This window comes from Phoenix dactylifera, chromosome 9 (assembly GCF_051530095.1).
Source record: "Phoenix dactylifera cultivar Ajwa chromosome 9, Ajwa_hap1_PhDact_Kaust_v1.1, whole genome shotgun sequence".
In the NCBI taxonomy this organism is placed as follows: domain Eukaryota; kingdom Viridiplantae; phylum Streptophyta; class Magnoliopsida; order Arecales; family Arecaceae; genus Phoenix; species Phoenix dactylifera.
This window is the reverse complement of record NC_143198.1, coordinates 26,574,653-26,599,127: the sequence shown is the minus strand read 5'-3', so window position 1 is coordinate 26,599,127 and position 24,475 is coordinate 26,574,653. Positions and strand designations below refer to the sequence as shown.

At 39.7% G+C, this 24,475-nt stretch overlaps 2 protein-coding genes across 2 annotated transcripts; both read left to right on the top strand.

Moving 5' to 3' along the window:
- Nucleotides 1-838: 838 nt before the first annotated feature.
- LOC120112381 (iron-sulfur cluster assembly protein 1-like) lies at nucleotides 839-7,496 on the top strand. Its single transcript, XM_039131560.3, has 3 exons — nucleotides 839-1,259; nucleotides 2,582-2,636; nucleotides 7,172-7,496. Exons 1-3 carry the CDS (start codon nucleotides 956-958, stop codon nucleotides 7,332-7,334), a joined length of 522 nt encoding a protein of 173 aa, XP_038987488.3. The 5' UTR covers nucleotides 839-955; the 3' UTR covers nucleotides 7,335-7,496.
- Nucleotides 7,497-11,722: 4,226 nt separating this feature from the next.
- Nucleotides 11,723-14,938, top strand: LOC103715004 (galactinol synthase 1-like). The gene is made up of 4 exons (XM_008802503.6): nucleotides 11,723-12,098; nucleotides 12,938-13,258; nucleotides 14,250-14,384; nucleotides 14,496-14,938. The coding sequence occupies exons 1-4, from the start codon at nucleotides 11,763-11,765 to the stop codon at nucleotides 14,715-14,717; spliced, it is 1,014 nt and encodes a 337-aa protein (XP_008800725.4). The 5' UTR covers nucleotides 11,723-11,762; the 3' UTR covers nucleotides 14,718-14,938.
- Nucleotides 14,939-24,475: the final 9,537 nt, after the last annotated feature.

Here is a 24,475-nt window from a genome sequence, read left to right as displayed (position 1 = left end):
AAATTGCGCATGCCAAGGAGAAGCATCCACGTGGTACAGCATTATTTTATATTTACAAATCCGCTAATGATAGAAATTAGTTCTCCTCGATTAAAAGAGATCAAAACAGTTCAAAAAAAGGATTTTTTACATGAATACCCTCCTAAATATCGAATTTTGTGTGAATACCCTTCCAAAATTGATATTTACATGTATACTATTGTAAAACACTTGTTTTGCCATTCTACCCTTTTTTATTTTTATTTTTGCATATGCACATATGCTATTTAACAACGTTAAAAAATTAATAGTTTCAAATTAAAATGATTAAAATACTTTTAAATAGATATGCAAATAGATCGCGATCCTGATAGTAGGAGAAGAGGACAGGAACAAATGAACAATAGCGTAATTTTAAAATTTTATTTTATTTTTAATTAATATAAATATAATTTTTTTTAATATAGTTAGAATAACTGTTATATTATGAATATTTATAAAATATATGAAAATATTCATGTAAATATTACTTTTGGAAGCAAATATTTACAAATCCAGTGATGGTGGAAATTAATTCTCCTTGGTTACGAAGAGATCAAAACCGTGCAAGAAAATTAACCTTCACACTTCCCAACGAACCGCCTCAATCGTCTCAGAATCAGATCAGCTGAAAGGCATAAAATCGCCGTAAGCGAAACCGCCGTTGACACGTCATCAATGAACAAGAAACTCTAACAAAAGACATCAAATTTAGTTACGTGTTCGTTGACAATTCCCCAACTGTAGATCCTGTGTTACATTCCACCCAGCGGATCACTCACAGATCCCTTGGCACCGCCTTTAATTCCCCTTCGCTTATTTCGTTCGGTACTTCCACTCTGTCTTGATTCCAGCCTTTATTATATTCTTCTCGCTCTCTCCAATAGTTTCGGAAAGAAGAAAACGAGGGAGATTAGGAAAGAGGAAGGGAATCGCTATGCTTAGGGTCGGAGCGAAGAGGTTGCTAGGGTTAGGGCATCGGGGCCCGGCCCCTCCGGCAGCCGCTGGCGGCGCCGCGGCGCGGTGGTACCACGAGAGGGTGGTGGACCACTACAACAACCCCCGGAACGTCGGGTCCTTCGACAAGAACGACCCGACGGTGGGGACGGGGCTGGTGGGCGCGCCAGCCTGCGGCGACGTGATGAAGCTCCAGATCAAGGTGGACAAGGAGACCGGCAAGATCGCGGACGCCTGCTTTAAGACCTTCGGCTGCGGCTCCGCCATCGCCTCCTCCTCCGTTGGTCGGTTCCTTGTTGTTCAGAATTATTTTTTGATTGGTTGATCGTTTCCTGGTGCGAGGGCTTTAATTTTTTCTCTGATTAATGGACTTTCTTTTCCTGCAAAGTTGTTTTTTCCCTAATCAATCCTAAAGTAGAATTTGATTGACTGGAAGTTTTGTGTGATCTTGCCATTGCTATTGATACATATTTAGGCAGAGCAAGCAGAGCAAGGGATGCCTCAAGACGGGTAAACCAATTCTATGGCCAAAGATCTGTATGGAAACCTTGTTTTGAGATTCCCCGTAAGAACCTGAGAAGTAAGAAACTAGCGGTTAGAGAGCCACGTTCCTCTCTCGGAGTTGAGTTACTCCATTCCTCTCTGTATTTGAGCGCATCTCCTTTTTTGAGTTACTCCATTCCTCTCTGTATTTGAGCGATTTATCAGGCCTAAGGAGAGCCTGATAAATCGGGTTCCCAATGGCAAATACACGAACCTTGTCACTGCCCTTTAACTTAACACCGAACCTACCCATCTCGGGACGCGTTTTCATAGAATCCCACCACACTTGTTGTGCGGGAATGACGAAACTATTAATTAGCCACCCAAGACCGATACCCCTTTCTGGTTTAGGAAGAATAGGATCGTCGTATTTATGCTGTTCAGCAGTAGTACTATTGAAATTACTGTTTATTTATGACTGTATCCTGTTGTATTTCAATAGTGTAGGTTTTGATATCAGAAAATAAGTTTGAATTTGATCCTTTTCTGATTACTGATATGCGAACAATCTAAGAAATGATCTGCTGAGTTTCAGATATCTGTTGAAGAAGAACAATAAAAGTCATAATAAACAGAATTTTTAGGATTTATAGTGCGTATTTCCAACATTGTAGTTTTGCAAGCTAAAACAACAGCAAAATAACTTGCCTAGCTAGATATTCTAATCAAACTATTACAGTACTTACAAGTTCCTATTCACTAATGCTGCCTTCTGCTTGATTGTGGATTATGATGTTATGTTGTCAGACTAGGTTTGATGCAATGTAATTAGCAATCTGTATGGAATCTTGGTCCTCTTTAAGCCTTTCAGCATATTGTTTGTGCTGGCTGCACCGGTCATTTGGTCATTTGCATTATGTTAAATTATTCTGTAAGATCACACGTGGCATTATTTATTATTAGTTTAAAACCTCACTGAAACATTTCTTTTTGGAAATCCTTGCAACATTATGTTATGTAGAGTTTTATTTCTGATGTAGGAAGCTTACGTTTAACCATGTTACTTCTGGTAATCTTCATTAGATAAATTAGTGTTACTGTATCTGATTTTACTTTGTTGCAGCTACTGAATGGGTGAAAGGGAAACAAATGGAGGAAGTTCTATCCATCAAGAACACGTAAGTAATTGTTTTCATTCTATGTTGTTTTCTTATGTTGTATATTTTTTTTCACTTGCTTTTCATTCCCTGTTCTTTTATGCACTATATGCTTTTGTTGATTTTATGGTGTGGGTTTCCTGTTGCATTGTGTGGCTTGAATCTTTTTTTATTTTTGTTTATGCTTGGAATGGATTCCTGTGCTCGTGGAAGTTTAAATCTTAACTATAGAGATGCTAGCTAGTATAGTGGGTTGGAGCAGTAAATATTTACCTTTTCAGTTAGAAAACTTGTTGTGATGATCAAATTTTTATCCTAATGGAATGTTGGATATCATTCATATATAAAGACATAGAACTTACAGCACCTATCTTGGTCTGTTTCTGTGTTGGTAGAGTATTCAGATGGGTCAAGATGGACAGGAATAGGTTGAAGTGACCACTAAGAACAAGAATGTACAGGAAAAACAAAAAAATTGTGTCCCAAGATGCCAGGCCATCAGAAGTGTCGGTATGCAACCATCTTGTCCATCCTGAGTTGCTAACTAGGATTGTCGGGATGTCTTGGTCTATAAGAGAATTGATATTTTGGGGGTGTTTTGGATATTGTTCTCTTTTCGGAATCGTATGGTACTAATGGGACGGGTTGGTGCCATCAAGACATAAGTACATGCCTAGAATTCAAACTCATCAGGATTCACTCATTATACAATAGCGCATCTCACAAAGTTACGCATGATCAAAATTTGAATTTGTTGTTATAGGAGCACTTTGTTGGTGCTTATTGCTAGTAATTTATTGCATACATTTTCTTGTGGAGGGGAGAGAGTATGACAAGGGGTGTCTTTCCTCCCACTGCTACAACATATATAATTAGATTGCAGACAGCTATTCTCTACATAAATTGTGCATATTTATTCACTCCACCACCTTCCCCTCCCCCCTGCACGCCCCATATCTCATCTTGTTGTTGCAATAGCAATACTGTTTCAGTGAGAAACTTATTGGGACTGTTGATCCTATATGACAAGCTGCTAAAGTGCTAATGAAATGAAGAACTGCATATACTTAGTATTTTGAAATGCTCATGACCATGGTCTCGACACTTTACGAGTCCTTATTTGTATCATTACATGTTATCTTGATGGACAACATCACATGGTGTTAGGTTTTATACTTCAGCCATTACTTTTGCCTCCACTGTTGGAGCAAAAATTTAAAACAATCGGTATCTTATTTCACAATGCTGTAGAACATCTTAGAATGTTGGAGTTGGAGCATGAGATAGACGCCACTGTTTTGTTGCAGTATAAATTAAAGAAGAAATATTTGTTTTCCCGACGAACACAACTAATTTCTTTTTGAGGAAAAAGCTGGACCAAAAAAAAAAGCGAAGTTTCATAAGCCTTATTTACTGCTATGTCTAGATCCTTATTAGTCACCTTAAATGATTGCTTATGTTTTTATGGTACAAGATCATTGGAAAGGAAGAAATGTTATTTGTGAGCAAGTCTTAAATGTCTTTTGGACCTTAGTACTATGCCTTTTTGTTATTGTGAAGATGGTCTTTCACATGATATGTAGTGGCCGTTCATGTCATTTTTTGACCAATGTTTTATCTCATAAGCTTCCTGGGAAGCAAGGTAGCATCAATCCTAGGATATCATGTTAGATGCTATAATAGCTGAATTAAGGCACAAGATTTGCTTAATAATTTCTTTATGTATTCTTTTCCAATTCTGTATCTGCTTGTGTTAAATAATTAGAACTTTATACCTTGTTCATCTGAAGCCTCTTGATTGGAATCATGATATCAATAACTACTTATTTTTGAAGATATTTTGAGACATGGAAGTAGGAGCACATACAACACCTAAGAGACTACTAAGGCATATAGTATTTGGAATCTTCTATTTTTGTGTGCAGAAGTACATTATAAATCAGTATGAGGAACTCTGTTGGACATGATTGTTTGATGCAAAATTAGTAAGTAGTATTTTTTTTGTATCAGCTGTTCTCAATTTGTCAAACCATGTAATAGTTAATGAAAGATGATAAGAGAGAAAGCAGAGACAGAGGACAAGAATGGAAGAGTAGCTTTGAATTTGGACAAGAGTCATTTTGGGGGGCTTTGTTATTAGATCATGTGTGGAAGGTTTAATTGTTCGCCTTGTGTATAAAACACAACTCTTGAAGGCTGACTGACTTGAAAATTCCTCATTGATTACCCTTCTTATTTCATTGAACATTTTTATAGTCTCCCATGTCAATGCTGACCACCCTTAGTCCACCCACTTCTTCTTGTCAGTAAGCATCTTGTGGGGTTAGGCAACATGAACTCCATACTCTAGTCAGTGGAGATGACTTGGTTGACAGGAGATTAGAATCAAGAAAGCACTGGTATCATACATGAGAAGCTTGATTTGTCCAAGTTCAAGATCTGTAGTGGATCTGGAGTCATTTTTGGATCCTACCTCCAGCTCTGAATTTGAAATTGAGATCAATGTTCACCTTTGGGTTTTGGATCCAGTGTAATTTGTGATGGTCTTTGCACGTTCATGAAATAAGTATGGTGCATAGCTTATTTGCCAGTGACTTGGGTGATTGATAGCCTCATCCTCTGGCATACATCCTGCGTGTGGGAGAGCTGGTAGAGCCTGATTGCTCGTAGGACGGGGTGGAGGAGCACTAGGATAGTTGTGGTTAATTGGTTATCTTCAGTCTTGATGAGAGAGGATGAGGTTGAAAGAGTGAGTGAGCAGGGAGAATGGAAGAGACTATAGGTGGTTTTGGTTTGATGGGGACCAGATATCTGTCAAGGCCAGCATCAAAGAGGAGGGAGAGAATAGGGAGGCTTGGTGAGCTTAAGGGCTCGTTTGGTTCGCAGGAAAAGGAGGGGGGAAAGTGTAGTCAACGGGAAAGTAATGAAATGCCTCTTGTTTGGTTGGAGTTTTCAAAGGAGAGAGATGGGAAAGTTACTTTCCCATGGGAATATGATTCCCACATTTCATGGGAAAGTCTTTCCCATGAGAAACATGGGAAAGTTACTTTCCCATGAGGTGGGAATTACTCCTTTTTTATTTTTTTCCAAAAAGACCCTTCAGCATTAAAGAAGCATTAAAGAGGCATTAAAGATCTAATTTTTATTAAGGGCATAATAGGAATTATACATAACTTTCCCAGGAAAGTGGATGGTCAACCAAACATAAGCACTTTGGAAATTTGTCACTTTTCCATGGTTAACCAAACATGCCAAAAGTACTTTCCTAGGTATCCTCTTCCTAGGAATCTAATTCCCAGGAATCATATTCCTAGAAGGGAAAATACTTCCCGCGAACCAAACGAGCCCTAAGAGTGAGGCCTCTGAATGGGAAGAGAATGGAAGGTGAAAGAATGAGAATGGATGAATTTCCATGGGAGCTTCTTGGATTAGTTGGTGTACATGTGGGAATCAATAAAGCAGTCTCTGTGTATATATTTTTTTCCATTTTAATACATTGTGCTGCATTGGTCTTTTGTGCTGAACCTCTTACCTTGGCTAGGAAGTGGGAGGGGTCATGTACTCACGCATTGGCCCATGTCAAGCTCCACGAAGTCACAAATATGAGGAGGTGGGGCACGTTGCATTGCTGAGAGATTTTAGTGGGAGCACCAGGTCAGTTAACAAGTAGCGGTCAAAAGGGATTTCTCAGAGTCAGCAGGAGCACGTACCCCCACTGGCCCCCACTTTGCGCCGCTGGTGCATGTTCCTGACTTTAGCAATTAGGGGCATCAATAGACACATATACTGACACCCAATGGATATAATTGGATCCATTACGTGGTACATGTACATGGAATCACCGGAGGATTGTATTATCACATAGTTTAAAATATGTTGTACTATGGTCTTCAAGGAAAATTCTTCTCTAAACAATGCATTTAGGACTCTGGGAGTTTAGATCACTTAGCTGCTAGGGTATCTGGACTGGCTAAATTTGCAGTTTAGATGCTTTTTTTGACTCACTCCTCCAAACAAATTACCTCAATGGGCAACTAGGGTCACTTGAGCTGGTGATCTGCTATTCACATTCCCAAAACAATGTAAAGCACCAAAGGAGGGGAGAAAATCACTACTGTGATGTTGTATCCTCCATCCTCTTTCAACATTTCATCTGCTGCTCTAATTTTGGAAATCTACAGTCCATCATAAAGAACGATAAAATTAAACCAGCTGTTTCCCACTAGAAGCTTAAGCTAAGATGCAACTATCATATACTTATAGCAAATTGAAATCATATTATTGTCTAGTTGTTTGGTATAAAGCTAGGAATGAATTACTTTGAGACTGAGTGTTGTGGCTTGTATTTTTAAAGTGCCCATCTGTCAAATGACTATGGCGTATGTATTGTGGGCTGGTGTCAAACATTATGGTAGGTGGCAAGGCATTCAATAATTTCAGCTTATTTAGAAGAAGATTTTGTTTGAGATGATGTGGACCATTACGAAGCAGAAAGTTCTTTTTTCTTGGCTAACGTTTGCACCTTCTCTTACATATACCTCTCTCTTGTATTGCAGTGAAATTGCGAAACATCTTTCGCTTCCCCCAGTGAAGCTCCACTGCAGTATGCTTGCTGAAGATGCTATCAAGGCTGCCATAAAGGATTATGAAGCAAAGAAAGGCAAGATAGTGCAACAAAATGCTGAGCCTGTACCAGTCGAAAAGGCAGCTGATGTTTAAAGTGAGTATGATGTTTATGATTCTGCTGTATTAGTCATCTTAACAGCTGGTCCTTCCGGCTGTGTTATAGTAAGAATGACCGCTGATGGTCTTGGATTCTGCATGTGCATCTGTACTGTTATCACAACGACTATTAAGAATGTGAAATAACTATTTGGCTAATTACGGTGTCATTTCGGGTTACATCTTTTTGATGGCGATGATTTTGAGTTTCAGCAGGTTTGGGCAAATGTCTATGGTTTGCTGGGGAACTATTGTGTTATTTTGGGATTTCACTGGACCTGTTTGGAATAGAGATGGAGGATTGTGCCAGCTAAGCTTGTATATGTTGTCCAACTAGTCAGCATCTGGGATTGCCCATATGCCTTCATTACAATATGTGACTCCTGCTTTCATTTCGTGTGGCGCAGATTTATGAGGGGGGCGGAAAACCTGAGCTCTTGTTTTAAGGGTAAGGTCCTGTTCCATCACGCGCACAAACCATGTACTCTTCTCTATTGCTGGCCCTGCATCTGATACATGTGGAGACAAAAAGTTTCCTGTATAAATCTAGACTCTACTTGTGCGCACGCAAGCTTAAGCAAAGATTTTTCTATGGAAGATTGAAACCCGGGTCCTAGTGATCCGAAACGATGCTGTCCAAAGCTTCAGAAGAAATGCCAGCCAAACGACGTTTCAGGCGAGACAGCTACTCCGCCTCGTTTTGCCCGTGGCATTCGTTCTTTAGCGCTGGCTGGAGGACAAGGGCAGTAATCTCGTCGCACCCGTGTGCTGTGAATGGTGGTGAGATTTCGATCTTCGAGCGTCCATACTCTTGGGCTGGGTCCCAAAGTAAAGCAGACCAAACAAGGAGCGTGTGGTCCGACGTCGACCACATTTTGGCCCACCAATAGTTGGAGCATTTTTGCTTTGATGGGAAGGCATCACGATCTTTCGTAGGGGAATTTTAGATTTTTTTTTTTTGATTTTTTCAATACCTACTACTCTTTCGAGCTGGGCCATGGTGCATCTTTCATATTATTCAGAATGTGCTCACGTACGTGGTGTGGTGCTCAGTTAGACGATCGATCAACATGCAAACATGCAATTACAAAACTCGTTAGGATAAAGGCTTGAACAATTTGATTCTATTGAAGGACCAAGGAAAAGAACTTATGGTGGGCCATCTGCGGTTCTGACCGTGCAATAATTGTGGGGTTGCCATTTATCTCACCGCTTGATGTTTCCACGATTTGGAGTATGACTTAGCATCAGAAATTCTACTTTTATTATATTTTTTCTGTTCCCTCCGCCCCGCTTTCCTTCTCATAATGCATTGCATGCCAGGCTCATGCTCACGATCTAAATGCGCAAACGTCCTTGTTGACAATTTGAGCTATAAGGAGGACTCTGAGGCAATCGGAGATTGTATATTTCTCCATCCCATCATTCATCTCATAATTATAAGTTCTTTTATTCTTTTCCATCTTGATCAAAATTAATGCCTTTATTGAAGTTGGATGTCACTGGCTATTGATTAGAGAGAGAAAACAGAATTTGTATTCTCCTACTAGTAGAGATATCTAACTTATATTCTGGTAGTAAACAAATATCTGATTCAAGTTCAACACATCTTTGGCAAAGGGAACTAATTTGCAGATTGGCTATATCTCTCTATCTATCTATCTATTTATTTGTTCATGATCGGTCAATCTATATCTATTCAAAAAAAAGGTTAATTTAACTTTTGTATATCAATCACCTCTAATTATATTGAAATAGGAACTATCGTATGTCCTAATTCAGAGTTAAGTAGTATAATTAATTTCCTTGGAGGATAGAATTGGATTCTAACTGAAAATAAAATATATATCTAGGAATGAGTAGGGGTGGCAATCAGGTCGGGTCAGGCATAAACAGGTCGGGTCAAATACAGGTCGGGTCAGAAAACTATAAATCTGAACCCGACCTGTTTATTAAACGGGTCAGGAATTGCAAACCTGAACCTGACCTGTTTATTAAACAGGTAACCCGACCCGACCCGTTTAACCTGTTTAATAAACAGGTAACCTGTTTACCCAACCCGACCCGACCTGTTTAACCTGTTTGCCCAACCTGACCCGTTTAACCTGTTTAGACCTGTTTAATCTGTCCAACCCAACCTGTTTAACCTGCCCAACCCGACCTGTTTAGACCTGTTTAGACCCGTTTAACCTGTTTAGACCTGTTTAACCCGTTTAACCCGTTTAACCTGTTTAACCCGTTTAACCTGTTTAGACCTGTTTAACCTGTCCAATAGTTAAACGGGTTAAACGGTTTAAACGGGTCAGACATCTAAAACCCGTATCCGACCCAATTAATAAACAGGTTAAACGGGTCGACCTGTTTACGATCCGAATCTGTTTAGGCCAAACCCAAACCTGTTTATGGCGGGTCGAACACGGGTCGGATTGGCGGGTCGGGTCATATTTTGCCACCCCTAGGAATGAGGTCATTGTCCTTTCTAGCCTGCTTATGTTAACACTGAAACGAAAAGATGCACTATGAATCTTGTAAGGGAAATGCCTTGTAATAATTACATAAAAACAATTGAAAAAACATAGACTAGTTGATTAGATGATGATGAGGATGATGATAGTTATTTGAAATTTCCTTCTCAATTTATATTTTTGCAAACATCTCTAAAACTATTGCCAGATTTTCTTTTTCTTCTTTTTCCCTTGACTAAGCATAAACGTATATTGCATGTGAAAAGGCCTTTAGACCTTGGTTTGGTCAACCCAGAGGGCCAACAACCGGAAGCCATGACCGTATAAAATATCACGTGAGATTTTTATGGGCCAGAGTGCTTCTCAACCTCTAACATCTTTTGTTTTTCTTTCTTATATGATTTGCATAGATTTCTAGTTTTTTTTAATGAAGCTTAATCCCAATAAAAAATCAAGCTTACCCATACTTATCACGTTTTGCATTCGTAACAACTTAGAATCTCATCTAAAAAAAAAAAATAGCTAGACATTATTATTTAAATTTCTTAGCTCTATATAAGTTTTCAAGATCCTCCAAGTATATAGATGATATTAGGCTAAACACACATTCGCACGGATCCTTATATTTTTTTCAATTTAAATCTTGATATCATCGTCATGCTAGGAGTTCAAATCCATTTGAATATAATTACAAATATTACGATTGACCTATGATTAGCCCCAATAGACTTGTGTCGCAGCGTCCCCTAATCCACATAGGTCATAAGCCGAAATACTTCGATACTATTTGTAACAATGCAGAACCTCCCCTAAAAGCTAGCCAGAAGGTATTATTTGAATTTCTTTGTCCTATATGGGTATCCATAATCTTTCCAGTGCATAGTTGATATGGAAACAAACATATGCCCGTATGAATGCTCACAACATGTTTTACACAAACAACTCTATTTAGAATTCATGCATTTGCTTTATTCCAGACCTTTATTTCACACTTCGACAAGGTTAATTGATTGATGCTTTCTTCTAAAATCCAGATTCATTGCTTTGCATAAAGAAAAGTTTTACGGAATATATACTTTCACCAAATTCATATTTTTCAATAATATGAATAACAATCCATCAGTCATCCATGGAGGTCATGCAATCTCCAATAATCACTCCAATTACTACATAGAGGCAGAGCAAATTAAATTGATAAAAATGAGTCTCTTGCTACCGGTGGATTTTTTATAAAAAAAAAGAGAGTTAATTTTTTATCATTTTCTTCATGCAAATTTGTCAAATCTAAGGGATCACTAGAGGTGGTCTCCTATCTAATTAAAAATATGTATATTTCACTATAAAATAATGAAACAATCACACGCATAGCCACTTTTATGCTAGATGATTACATATATTTACTTGGTAAAAGCTAGCTTGCCATGATGCTAATATAGCAGAAAGAAACAAGCTCGAGGAGGCTGAGACAGAAAAAGAATTAACACCGTGACATTTTCCCGGGCCAAGGTGTACGTTGAACCTCTATAACCCTCTCCAGATTTTAGCGAAGACCGCTAAACTTTCTTCCAAATCCTCGGTTGGCCCTCCCCTTTATTACTTTCTCCTAGGAAAATGACTCCCACTTAACCCCCCTAGAACATTAACTAAATTCTAAAACCCCTACCCATCCTAAACCACGCCGCCCTAACAAATCCTTGCCGTCCATTCCTTCGACAACGCCTTATCATCGGCCGGTGGCACCTCCTCCATTCGTTTTTACCGAGCCCCCGCCACAATCTCACCCTTATCAAATCAATATGACCAGAAGACAAAATAGCAGCAAAGGACTCGGGAACCTTCATTTGGATTTCATTTCGCATCATTTCATTCCATCTCACCGCCATTAGAGGTCTATTTAAGGAGCCATGCGCAGCTCCGAACCTTAAGAACCCAGCAGCTAGCACCTTGTAAACTTGGTTCCATGGCCCCCGGTGTCCCTCCTGTCGATGTGCAGACGACGTTAGGAGGGAAGCCAGGGGGCTACTTGGGCTCGAGGAGGGCCTATGTGACGTTCCTGGCCGGCGACGGCGACTATGTGAAGGGGGTTGTGGGGCTGGCCAAGGGACTGAGGAAGGTGAGAAGCGTGTACCCACTCCTCGTGGTGGTGCTGCCCGACGTTCCTGAGGCTCACCGCCGGCTGCTTCAGGATCAGGGCTGCGTCGTCCGGGAGATCGAGCCCGTGTACCCACCCGAGAACCAGACCCAGTTCGCCATGGCCTACTATGTCATCAACTACTCCAAGCTGCGCATCTGGAACGTGAGTGCTAGCTGTTCTATTTTTGGGGTATATATATTTGCATGGATCTCCCTTAAGCCATGCACGTACCATTAGGTGCTACTTTAGATATTGGGAATTTGGGCCAGTCTTGTTTCTTATTGGCCTTGTGGATGGCTGAGCTGGCCGAGTTAACTCGTTGGTAAATGCAAAGATACTTGGAAGTAAATAAGGAAGAACATGCATGGTCGAGAATCCAAGAACTAGCGTTAACAAAATTAATGGCTTGAAGCAAAGATTCTTGTATCTGTTTCACCCAAAATCTCAGACGCGTTGGATCATCAAGCTGGTGATCCAAACAAGAATTTGATTTATCTAGAAAAAGTCGGTAAATAGTAGTATTAAATGGCTTAGCTTTTACTTGCTCTATTTTAGATGTCACATATAGAGGTTTTATTTTAGAGGTAGCTAGTTTATAAAAAAAACTAAAAAAGAGTGATTCCTTTCATTTTATGACTACATTTCATTTGAAGTTGCATACTTTTCAGAGATACTTACCACAGTCATCTATTGACTAGAGTCCAAATTATCATGAGTAAAATAGATTGATTGCCCCAGTGGAATCATCCAATGGGCTTGTGCATAGTGTCGTATTACTGTTAATTATCAGAGAGGAAAATAAGGCACCACATCAGCAGTGACAGCACGCATAGAAAAAATATCTGCAGATCATTCAGACCTGATCAGTTATTATAGAAGGACACTAATCGGTGCTTATAACAGATTCGTTTCTAGATTCATCAAACATATGCACATATTTGATACTTGGTATATTTTAAAAACTGACAATAGAATTTATTGGGTTAAATTGTTGCATGTAGTTTGAGGAGTACAGCAAGATAATCTATCTTGACGCGGATATCCAAGTGTTTGATAACATAGACCACCTCTTTGACATGCCTGATGGCTACTTCTATGCTGTAATGGACTGCTTCTGTGAGAAGACATGGAGCCACTCTCGCCAGTACTCCATTGGCTATTGCCAGCAGTGCCCGGACAAGGTGGCATGGCCTGCTGAGATGGGATCTCCTCCTCCACTCTACTTCAATGCTGGCATGTTCGTGTTTGAGCCCAACCCTCTAACCTATGAAAGCCTTCTGGATACCCTTAAGATCACACCACCAACCCCCTTTGCGGAGCAGGTGAGCCTTTTGCTATCATCTCGTAAAAGCTATTTGTTCTAAGACTCTTATTCTCAAAAATAACAAATTCAGTGTCAATATATATATATATATTCTAAACCACACAATTAGTAGGTTTTTGACCATAATTTGATGAAAGAATCAGTATGTTGGTGACAAAAATGATGCTGAAGATGGAAATGGTCCAAGTCAACTAATCAAAACAAAATTAAAAGAACTATGTGAAAATAGAATAAGGCATATTTATGTGCAGATACTATGTATAGCTCCACATGAGGATGTATCTAATCCTTTTGTTCATTATAGTCATCCATAAGTTAATATCACGATTTTTGAATTAAGTGTTGTAGATGAAAGAAACTTTTATCAAATTCTTTTTAATTTTTAAACTATCAGGCGATCTTTAAGTTATATATAATATTTTCATATTTGTAAAGATTTAATGGCGATAAAAAGATAATCAACTGTTTGTATCTTTATTAAAAGTAGACTAAACAAAAGCGAGATAATCCCCTCTTGGCTGCAATTAATCAGTTCCAACTGGAAGTAGAGTCCCAAATGCTAGTGGTTCTTCTTGGAGCCCTAGCTCCATATTCTTTGTCCACCTATCTCTGGATAGAGATATTGCCTACTTTTAAGCTCTCGCATGCAAGTCCTTTGGAATTGTGAACAATCCAAGAATCCTGAGATCACCTACCCGGACAAACCTATGGTGGTCCTCTACATTGGCAGTATATTATTTTTTGATAAAAATCGACCATATATATTATTTGTAAGGTGTAGCTTATTTCTCTTTTTTATGATGAAATAGTCCTTGGAGATTCAGGGTTATAAGAAGGACCATGACAAAGATGGTAGTGACTGTGATTCTACATCCATATTTGTGATAGATAATAAAGATACAATGAAAAGGAAGTAGCATAAGACTTAAAAAAAGGATACAAGCTCCTCCATATGTTTCTCACGTCTTTATCATCTCATCTTTTTGTAGGATTTCTTGAACATGTTCTTTGAGAAGACCTACAGGCCAATCCCTCTTGTTTACAATCTGGTCCTAGCCATGCTATGGCGCCACCCAGAAAACGTTGAGCTCGACAAGGTTAAGGTGGTCCACTACTGCGCTGCAGTGAGTCCCTTTGCCATCAGTCGCTTCTCTCATGTATCAAAATGTTACAAAGAATTGCATCAATCATTCATGCCTACTACCACCATTCATTATAAATTCTTGTTCTCTTAGGGTTCGAAGCCATGGAGGTACACTGGGAAAGAAGCTAACATGGATAGGGAGGATATCAAAATGCTAGTGGCAAAATGGTGGGATATCTACAGCGACGAGTCGCTCGATTTCAAGGCAGAGGACCTGGTCACAGAGGGAGGGGCCTTCTCGTGGCCTTCACCAATCATGGCAGGCATGCCAGAGCCCACAATTAACTATATCCCTGCACCCACTGCAGCCTAAGTGACGCTGGGAAAGATGAAGAGTGAGTGAATGGAGGGATTTTGAAAGCATGTATAAGTGAAAGTAAGGAATAACTAATCAGCTGTCCAATTCTAGCACTCCGCCTCTGATCGTCTACCTGTTTTCTGGGACAATTCCACTTAAGTAAATAGAAAAAAAAATCATCTGTACTCTTGAGAAAAATCCTGAGATAATATAGATTTTGAGTTGTGCGTCATGAACTCTCTCTCTCTCTCCCCCATGGGCCAGGATTAAGAATTTCGATCTTTAACATTTGAAACCAGGTTTTTATCAATGGTAATGTCCAAATGACCTATGAAGTTGCATTGTATTCACGACTCTGTAAATACTGACAACAACTATAAGTTGTCTAAATTAAAAATTACGTAATCTAATCCATCATATCAAAATTCATTATAAAGAGGGGAAAAATGATGCACCATCTTTATTAGGAAAAGAAATCCAGAATCTTTGTAACACAAATATACAACGACATAACATGCTCCATGAAGTCCAACAATTCCAATCAGAAGAATCCCTCTTGGTATCATTTTTTCATGGAGCAACTTTGAAAGTGTAAGTGACAATTCCCCACTCACTTGCGCTACTGTTGGATGCATGCAATGCACGTAAGAAAAGTATGAATAGCTTAGTGTGGACAGTAGACCCAAGCTTTAAATACAGAAGACATCTTTTCCCAAGAAGCCTCTTTGAAGTGTCAAGAAGAAGCAGTGCCCACAATCGTCCTTGCTATATCGGATGCATGCAGTGTCCGAAGGAAGAAATCTTTGTGCCATAGAATTCTCCATTTCTAAAATCTTGATTTGAAATTGAGAAAAATATTTTATGACACAAATTCAATATTTCCACATAATCAAGATAAAAAATTTGTCTCAACCAAATCGCGTATAATAGACCATGAGTTTATAACCTATATCATCTAGATAGTGTTAGCTTGGACAAGCTACGACTGTTTAACATGCGTAAGTCTTCCACTATATTGCTGTTGGTGTGCTCCCAACTTTATTTATCGAGAAAAAATATTATAAGAGGGTTTGGTAGATTTTGTCAACACTTATTGGATCGAAAAACTTCAACATCCTTGGGCTTTGTGCTACAATAGTAAGTTGATTTATATACCTCATCAGTATCTGGCATTGTTTTACTCAAAAAATAAATCTAATGATTTATTACTTACCTTTCTGTTAATATCCTTTTATGCTCATTCCAGTGTGCATTCATTTTTATTTTATATCTTTTTGTGTTTATCTCATTCCAACGCATTTCTTCATGTGGCAGGCTTTTCTTTCAGGAGAGCTGCAACTTATGCTTTTTTTTTTTTTCAAGTGGCTAAGCTGATTTGCAAGGTAGAGCTAAACATGTATCGGACTTGGACATAGAAAAGATCAGCTCGACCGGCCCAAAATCTGATTAAAATAAATAGAGTTTAGGCCGAGATCCGGTCTATGATAAGTTCTATCAGGGCCGGCCCGAGCCTTAGGCGATTGAGGCGGTCGCCTAAGGCCCCGGGAGGCTGACCAATTTGGAAGTTGGGGACAGTAGTTTTGTTTTGGGTTGGGGGGGGGGGGGGGGGGGGGGGAAGAGGAGGGATTTGGTTGGCTTGATAGACGCCTGAAGCCACTCTTACCTTTCATCCCTTCTCTTTTTTGGTTTTGGTCTTGGTTTTCCTTCCCTCACATTACTCCTTATCCAGCTGAGCCATCCGGAAGAAAGATAGGGGGATTGGAGATGGAGGTCTTGGAGGGTGGAGATTCTTTTAGTTTTCTCCTCTCGGTTTCTTCTCCCCTCTTGGGTGGTAGAGAGAGAAAAGGAGGGAGGGGGTTGAATGGCTGCTGTGCCGTGATGTTGCAGTTGCTGCTTGGGTACTCACTTGAAGGGGAGATGGTGGGATGGGACTTTTATTAATTTGATGGAGTGAATTTTCCATAATGACCCTACTTTCTCATATTGAGAGGTTTTTTATGGACAAATTTTTTTTTGCCATGGGATGACCTTTTCCTATCCGGCGCTTGCTTGACATGGTAAACAGTATTGCCAAGTATTATCTCAGTTATTTAATCAATTTCATGACCCTTCATTTATAATAATTACTTTTATATGTTTCCATTCAAGAATTATATTAAATTGAAAAAGCTTGTCTATCTTTGTTAGATTCGTGGTTGAAATAGTGTACTTGATAGCTATCTATTTTCATATATTTTTTTAAGTATTTTATATTTATTAAAAAAAATATTATTAAAAAAAATTATTATTAAAAAAAAGCCTCATTTATTGAATTCGCCTTAGGCCCCAGAATGTATTGAGCCGCCCCTAAGTTCTATTTGCAAGTTTTGCAAACATGAGAGTAATAGATTAATGTACCATAAGAACATCATTAGCCCGGACCTCTACAATTGCTGCTTTGTTACGTATGTGAGACATACTTGATCAGAAAAACTAGAGCATCGCCATCTTTTTAATAAAGAAAAAGGACAAACTTATTAGATAAAGTAACACTGTGATTTGTGAACCAAAGTAACAAAAGCTTCACATGTATAATTACATCCTGAGTAACGCAAGGAAAGTGAAATCAACATAGGATTGATGTCATGATCTCTTGTAGCAACTTTCATAAAATGTCACCCAAAGCAATCAGGAATCTTCTTCTTATGTCAGAATTCTTTTTACAAGAAAATCTACATAAGAAATTGGTTGCTTATAAATTTTAAACTCCATTCGCATAAGAAATCTCGTTGCTGCTGCAGGCGTGAGGCTAGCAAGTGAAAGAAGAATAAAATGACAAATTTTGAATCATATGTCAGCAGAGTTGCTTTCTCTAATTTTGAAAAAAAAAAAAAAGAAGCTAGTTTTAGAGATAAAAGAACCTATGATTTTTTTTTCTCTAATAGAAAGTCCTAATTCTCATTAGCCATGTCATATATTTGTTTCCTTTCCTTTTTTTTTTCCATTTGTTTTTTGAGAAATCAATACCTATTCTAAGTTAGAGTTCAAAATGCCACGAGAATGAAGAATTTCCAACTTCCAACGGCGCCGAACTTGTTTTTTTCACTTCCTGTTCCATCACCCATTTGTGCCGGACTAACACAAACAAAAATATAAGCATATTTACATATGACTCGTTATAGGACATACCTATTCATATAAGCATATTTACATATAACTCGTTATAGGTATGAGATACGGGGCTGTGAGATACGGGGCTGAAGTCGGCAGCCCTAGCCGATTTCAGCCCCGATTCGATTTGGGAGGAACCGGAACAGAGAATCGCGATTGTGATTCTCTCCGGCTCCTCCAGGGAAAAACGGGGCAAGGGCGCCGCGCCCCCGGTCAATCCGCGGCCAATTCGCGGCCGCGGATCTCGCTCGACCGCCGCGATTTTTGTGGCAGAGGGCCGTTACGATGGGGCGATAAAACCCCCCATCTTTCCTTACCCTAGGGCCACCTCCGATCTCCTCCTCCTCCTTCTCCTCTTCCTCTCCCTTCTTCTTCTCCTCCCTCTCCTCTTACTTCTCAAGTGGCCGGCGTGCCGCCCGATCAATCGCCATCACCCATACGCCTTCCCCTATTTTGGAGATTCGTATCACCTCGGTTCCGAGCGCCGCCGTCGCCGCTTGATCGCCGGATCGAGCAGCTGTAGCCGAAATCTCCCTTCCGCCGCCTCTGCCACTGCCGGTAAGCCCTCTTTTGCTCTTTATTCCATGCCAAATAGCTTGAATCCTCCCTTTGTTTTGGCCCCAAACCGAGACCACTTTCGGTCTTTTCCTCCCCATCAGTCACCGCCGCAGCCGCCGGCCGCCGCAGCCGCCGGCTGGCCGTCGACTGAGGGATGGCCTCTGGCCACCCATGCCGGCCGTCCAACTAGCCCTCTTCCCTCTCCCCTCTCCCTTCTTTCGGTTTCCATCTCCCCTGTCTATGGGGAGTTTGGGAAAGATGAAGGCCCATCGTGGGCCGAACTGGGCCAACTTAGGCCCGGTTCACTGTGGACTCAACTTGGGCCCAGATCCGAATCCAAAATCTGAAACCCGAACCCAAAACCAGTTCAGACCCGAAACCCGAAATCCAGAACCCGGAACCCGAAACCCGAAGTTGTTTGGCCAATAAATGGAATTTTGCTAAGCCCTTGATAGTATGTTATTTCACAAAAAAGGGTCTTCTGCAATTTATGTTTGATTCCTAAAGAAATATTTATTACATAAAGCTCCTCAAATATAATTATTTGGTCTTCTTACCCAAGTTTTATTACGGAACGGTGCTATGTAATTAGACATTGGTCCTTGAAACAAATTTTTATTGCATAAATGAACAAATTAAAGGCCAACCTTAGGAGGGCCCTATTGGGCCGAGTCTATGCGGGCCTATTGGGCCGTGTCCGATGTGGGCCTTAGCAAGCCATGTTCATTATGGACCAACTCTGGGCCCTGTTGGGCCATACCCAGTTGTATTATTTCTGAATTTTGATTAACTCTGAAATTAACAAGGAATTAATTAAATTTAAACAGGTGAACCTGATCGACCTATCTGAAGTAGGGATTAAACGAGAAGAGGTAAGTAACTTAATACTTCAAGTGTGATTTCCAAATTATTTGATAAATTGATTAAATTTTGACATATGTTTTGTATTTAGTAAAATGGATCAGACATGTTAAATTTTATTTGAAAATTATGTTGTATGCTCTGAAATCCGTAAAATATGACTGGATAATTTATGAAATCTATTTTTCTATATATATGCATTCTCAGCATGGCTATGATCTGTTCTGTTCTGTTCTGGCCCCACCAATGGGGATTATACGTTGGACCTGTCGACTTGTAATTTGTGAGGAACCGGTTTCGACACCGCGCCACCGGTGATTAGAATAGTGGTTTCTGGACACCGTTGACACCGGTGACTAACAATAGTGGTTCTGGCACTCTGTGCAACCCATGCCACTGGGTTACGTGGCCGTAGCCTATCATGTTGAGATTCTGGTATCAGAGTTTTTTTTTGTAAAAATGATAATAAGTTTTGAGAAGAGAAAAAACAATGTTGCTTATGATTTATTCAATTAGTCATTATTTTGTATTTTGATCTGATATGCTTTAACCCCACTATGGGGTATTTTGTTGCTTATTGGGCTAGTGTAGCTCATTATCCTGTTTTCTCTATTTTTCAGATCCAGAGACTTGATCGCACGGGATTGGGGAGTGCGTTAGATTTTTCCGATGATTCCTTTGGTTATTGACATTTTAGTTAGATTAGCTTGGACATTTGAATTATGTTAGCAAATTTTATTTTGAAATTTTGTAAGAATGCTTTTGAATGATCTTAAATATTTACATCATTTTAAGCATTTGTATTTGCTTTGATATGATCTGCTGCCTTGCACGCCTGTGCGGTCCGCCGTGTGGGCATGCGGCATCTGCCGCGCTCCGAGCTCGAGGCGTGACAATAGAACATATGTATTAAATGTAAGTACAGATATCATGAGAATGCTTACATATAATTATGGATATATTGAGTATTGACTAATTTCATTCTGTTGCCGGGCCTCGTACAATTATGGATATAATTATGGATATATTTGCATAAGACCCCCCGCCCACCCCTTATCTCATACGGGTCTACTTTCGCGAAGTACCAAGAACTGTAACAGAGGAGAGAATAATAGGAAAATCAGCTTTCCTACACCTGGAACAAGGTTTCTCGCCTATTGATTTTTCTTGTAGTTAGAATGAAAATGGCTTTCAATTAGAAGAGAAAATGTGCAATAGTGATTCTAATGTTCCTGGAGAATCAGTACTCTTGTAATCACATTTGTCCAAAGTTCCATTTCATATCACGTAATTGTATGAATAGTGGTATTAGGTATGCCATCGTTGCCTGCTACGCATGTTTGTGCCAACACCAAAGAACACCAAACAGAAGAAATTCATGAGAAGTTCGAGCACTTTTAAACGAGAAAAGAGAGAAGGCTGCAGAAATTGGTGGAACCGCTAATGGTGACTTGTTGAGTTTGATGATGGGAACCAATTCAAACTAGTTTATACCATACTAATATATACTATAGTATAATATACTACACTAAAATATATTATAGGGTATTTTTGTATACATGTCCTTCTAAATATTAAAATTTGCATGAATACCCTCATAAAATTGATATTTACATGTATACAAAAAAAAATCCTATACTATACTAGCATATATCATACCGGAGCATGCTATACCGGAGTATGCTATACCAAAGTATGCTATACCGGAATATACTATACCAGAATATACTATATTGATATATACTATACTATACCGGTATATATATCGATACTATACTATACTATACTATACTATACCGGTAGATACTATTTATATACCATACTATACTAGCATATGCTATACTATACCGCTATATGTATATATCGGTATATACAATACTATACTGGTATAGTATGTACCGGTACGTACTATACTGGTACGTACTATACCAGTATATACTATATTATACCAGTATATACTATACTATACCAGTATATACTATCTTCGAAAATATGATGTATCTTCGGAACAATCACATCTTTTTGGTGTTCCGGATAGAGTCTATAAATAGACTCTTTCGGAATTAATTTTAAAAAGCAATTCGATCTCTCTCTCATTAGTACTTTGTCTTCCGAGATAACCTTTAATTTTCTACTTCTATCTTTTTTTTATTTTCTAGGCATCTTAGTCTGGATTATTGTCCCTTCAGGATGAGATCGTCGTGAACCTACACGTAAGGGGCGAATCATATTTTTAGGACAATGTATATCGTATGCCTCGATTCAATCAAAATCTTTTCACTTTTCTCATTTTATTATAATAAATTATTTTTTTATAATATTTTATAAAAATAATATATAATAGTTTTTTAGATAAATATTTTTAATTAGAAAGTCCAAGAAAAATTAAAGAAACATTAAAGAGGCATTAAAGACCTAATTTTAATTAAGGGTATAATAAGAATTATACATAACTTTTTCAGGAAAGTTCAACCAAACATAAATACTTTGCAAATCTGTCACTTTCCTACGGTCAACCAAACATGCCAAAAATACTTTTCTAAGCATCCTCTTCTTAGGAATCATATTTCTAGGAGGAAAAATGCTTCCCGCGATTCAAACGAGCCCTTCTGCGCGGGGTGGACTTATTGCTTCCTCTCCTCTTCTCCTTTTGTCAAAGCAAAAAAAAAGAAAAAGAAAAAAAAAACGTGGAAAAAGAAAAAATAAAGAAAGCAAATGTCATCGCCGCCCTTGCCTTCCGCGCTCTGGCCTGGAGGGCTGGCCTCCCCGCTCGCTCCCCCCGCCCCCTTCGCCGTAGGGAGACCGCATCAAAGGCGCGGTCCGCGAAGGATGGGAGGCCGGCGAAGATCCGGTCACGGAGCTCGACGAGACGGCGTTCGCTAGGGATGAGCGAGCCGAGCGTGCACTGAACCGACGGATCCCTCCAGGGCGTGCCCTGAACCTCCTCGACGGTCCGGGGGCAGAGCCCGAGCCAAGCGACGCTCTCCTCGACGAAATTTCGACGGGCGAGGGCGCAGAACATCAGCGCACTCCCGGCCGAAGCCGGCGGCGCCATTCGCCGTGCAATCTCGGGGAGGTCGAAGGGCCTGTCGAGAAGGGGGGAAGGTCGGTCGCCTCCTCTTCGCAGACGCCGACACCGACGACGACCCAACGCTCGCCTCCTCTCTGCCGCCTCTCATCTCTCACCCTAATCCCCCGCCTCACGCCTCATCCCCAACCCCGAGCCCCCATCACCCCTTCCTCCTCCTCCGCCCACCCCCATCCCGCCCTCTTAGCCGCGGCAACGCTCGCCCCGCCGTCGCATCCAAGCCCAAGGCCCCATCCTCCTCCTCCTCCTCCTCCCGCCGGCGGGCTGCGACGACCCGGACATGCGTTTAGTCCCATTCTTTTATGCACGGAGTAGATCCCTGGGTACTCATACATGGCTAAGAATCCAAATAATATCTTTGTTTTGGGATAACGTTCTAGATTGTCGCAGGAATCACCACCCCACCATCCCTCCTCCAAATCTCACCTCCCTCCTCTCCCTTCTCCAAACCCTAACTTGCTGGGTCGACGAGACCCCTCCCCATCCAATCCTGTCCTCAATGTCAGCCCCGCCTACGTACCGACCCTGGATCAATGAACTCGGGACGATAAATGCAGGGAATATGAAATAATAGTGCTTTCCACATTTCGTCGATGATATTAGGATATAGATTAATGTTTGGATCATATTACAAAAAAAAATAAATAAATTCTAAAATTTAATTTTCATTTTTTAAAATTTAAAATTTAAATTATTTTTTATCCAAATTTTAAGGATATTCTTATAACTTTACCTATCATATTCTCAAAAGCTTATACATTTAATTGACACCCCCACATTTCGAACTCGTGGGGACCGCATGCCCCACGTCCAAATAGTTCTGTGTGAATATACTTTTCTTCTATCAGTATTGAGGTGGTGCTGGGGTGATGTACTCACACGTGGATGGCCAAGTAAAGTTTTCCACAGGTTGGAAAGAGCACGCGGAAACTTGTAACCCGCATCGAATATTTTCTGATGGAAGGAGGGCCAATAGAGGCTGCTACACTGGTGGAGTTTTGCCCCTCTCTCTCCCCTCCTAATTTTTCAGCACAAAAAAAAAAAAAAGCTTATACATTAGACATTCCTCGGCAAACAAGATGGGATCTCCGACACTATTATTGTATGTTGATGTCAGTACAATTTATGAGTAGTTATTTATAATGATTAGTTTAGAGCATAATTTAGAAAACTTAAATTAGGATCATAAGATAATTAAGAGCAAGAAAAAAAAAAGCCTCTGACAACTCTAGACACCAAAAAAAAAAAGGTTGTCTAAGAGCCATTGGTCCACTTCAATTTTTGTCTTAAACCCACTTTTATTTTCATCTTTTAATATTTCCATTACAACCAAAAGATTACATATATTCATGCCTCCTGTCACGCCCATGACAGTGAAGTGTGCCCTGTGATATCTGGCATTTTGGGACCCACGCTCTAAGACCATACGGGAGAAACAACCACCATTTGTTCTTCCTTCCCCCTCGATCCCCCTTTTTTTTAATTTATTTACAACTACGTGCATAGCTCACAGAGAACACTCGCGAGTAATAGTAAATGTAAGTGTAACTGCTGTATGTCCCATGGCTTTATCTTGAAAGGGCGTGCAGGAGCAGCAAATCTCACTGCCATACTGGCTTTCTATGGCCAAATTACTAGTTAATTACTAATGAGTAAGCAAATAATATTTAATTGCTAATTTAAAGTTAAAGTAGTTCTGAAAATATCATCAAAATCATTAAAAAAAACCCTCCTGTAACAATAAGTGTTGCGCAATTATCATATTTGTTCTCCATATCTCTTATGGTCTGCAGTTAGGCTCGTACCCTTTTTTTTTTTTCCTTTGCTATTATTTTTTTCAACAATGGCAAAAATGATGATAATTAAATTTTTGATTGTAAAAGTAGTGCTAAATCTAAATGGATGCATTGGTGAAGGACACATGCATGTGCTATGTATCACAAATTTTGGAGTTGTGTGAGTGTTACCTAACTTTTTGTGTGGAATTAATCAACTTAACAATGACCAAACTATGCGATACACAACACATGCAATCATCCTCCATTTGCACACAAATACAGATTGAATGCAAATCATACATAATATAAAGACCACAAAGTCCATGCTTGAAGTCAAC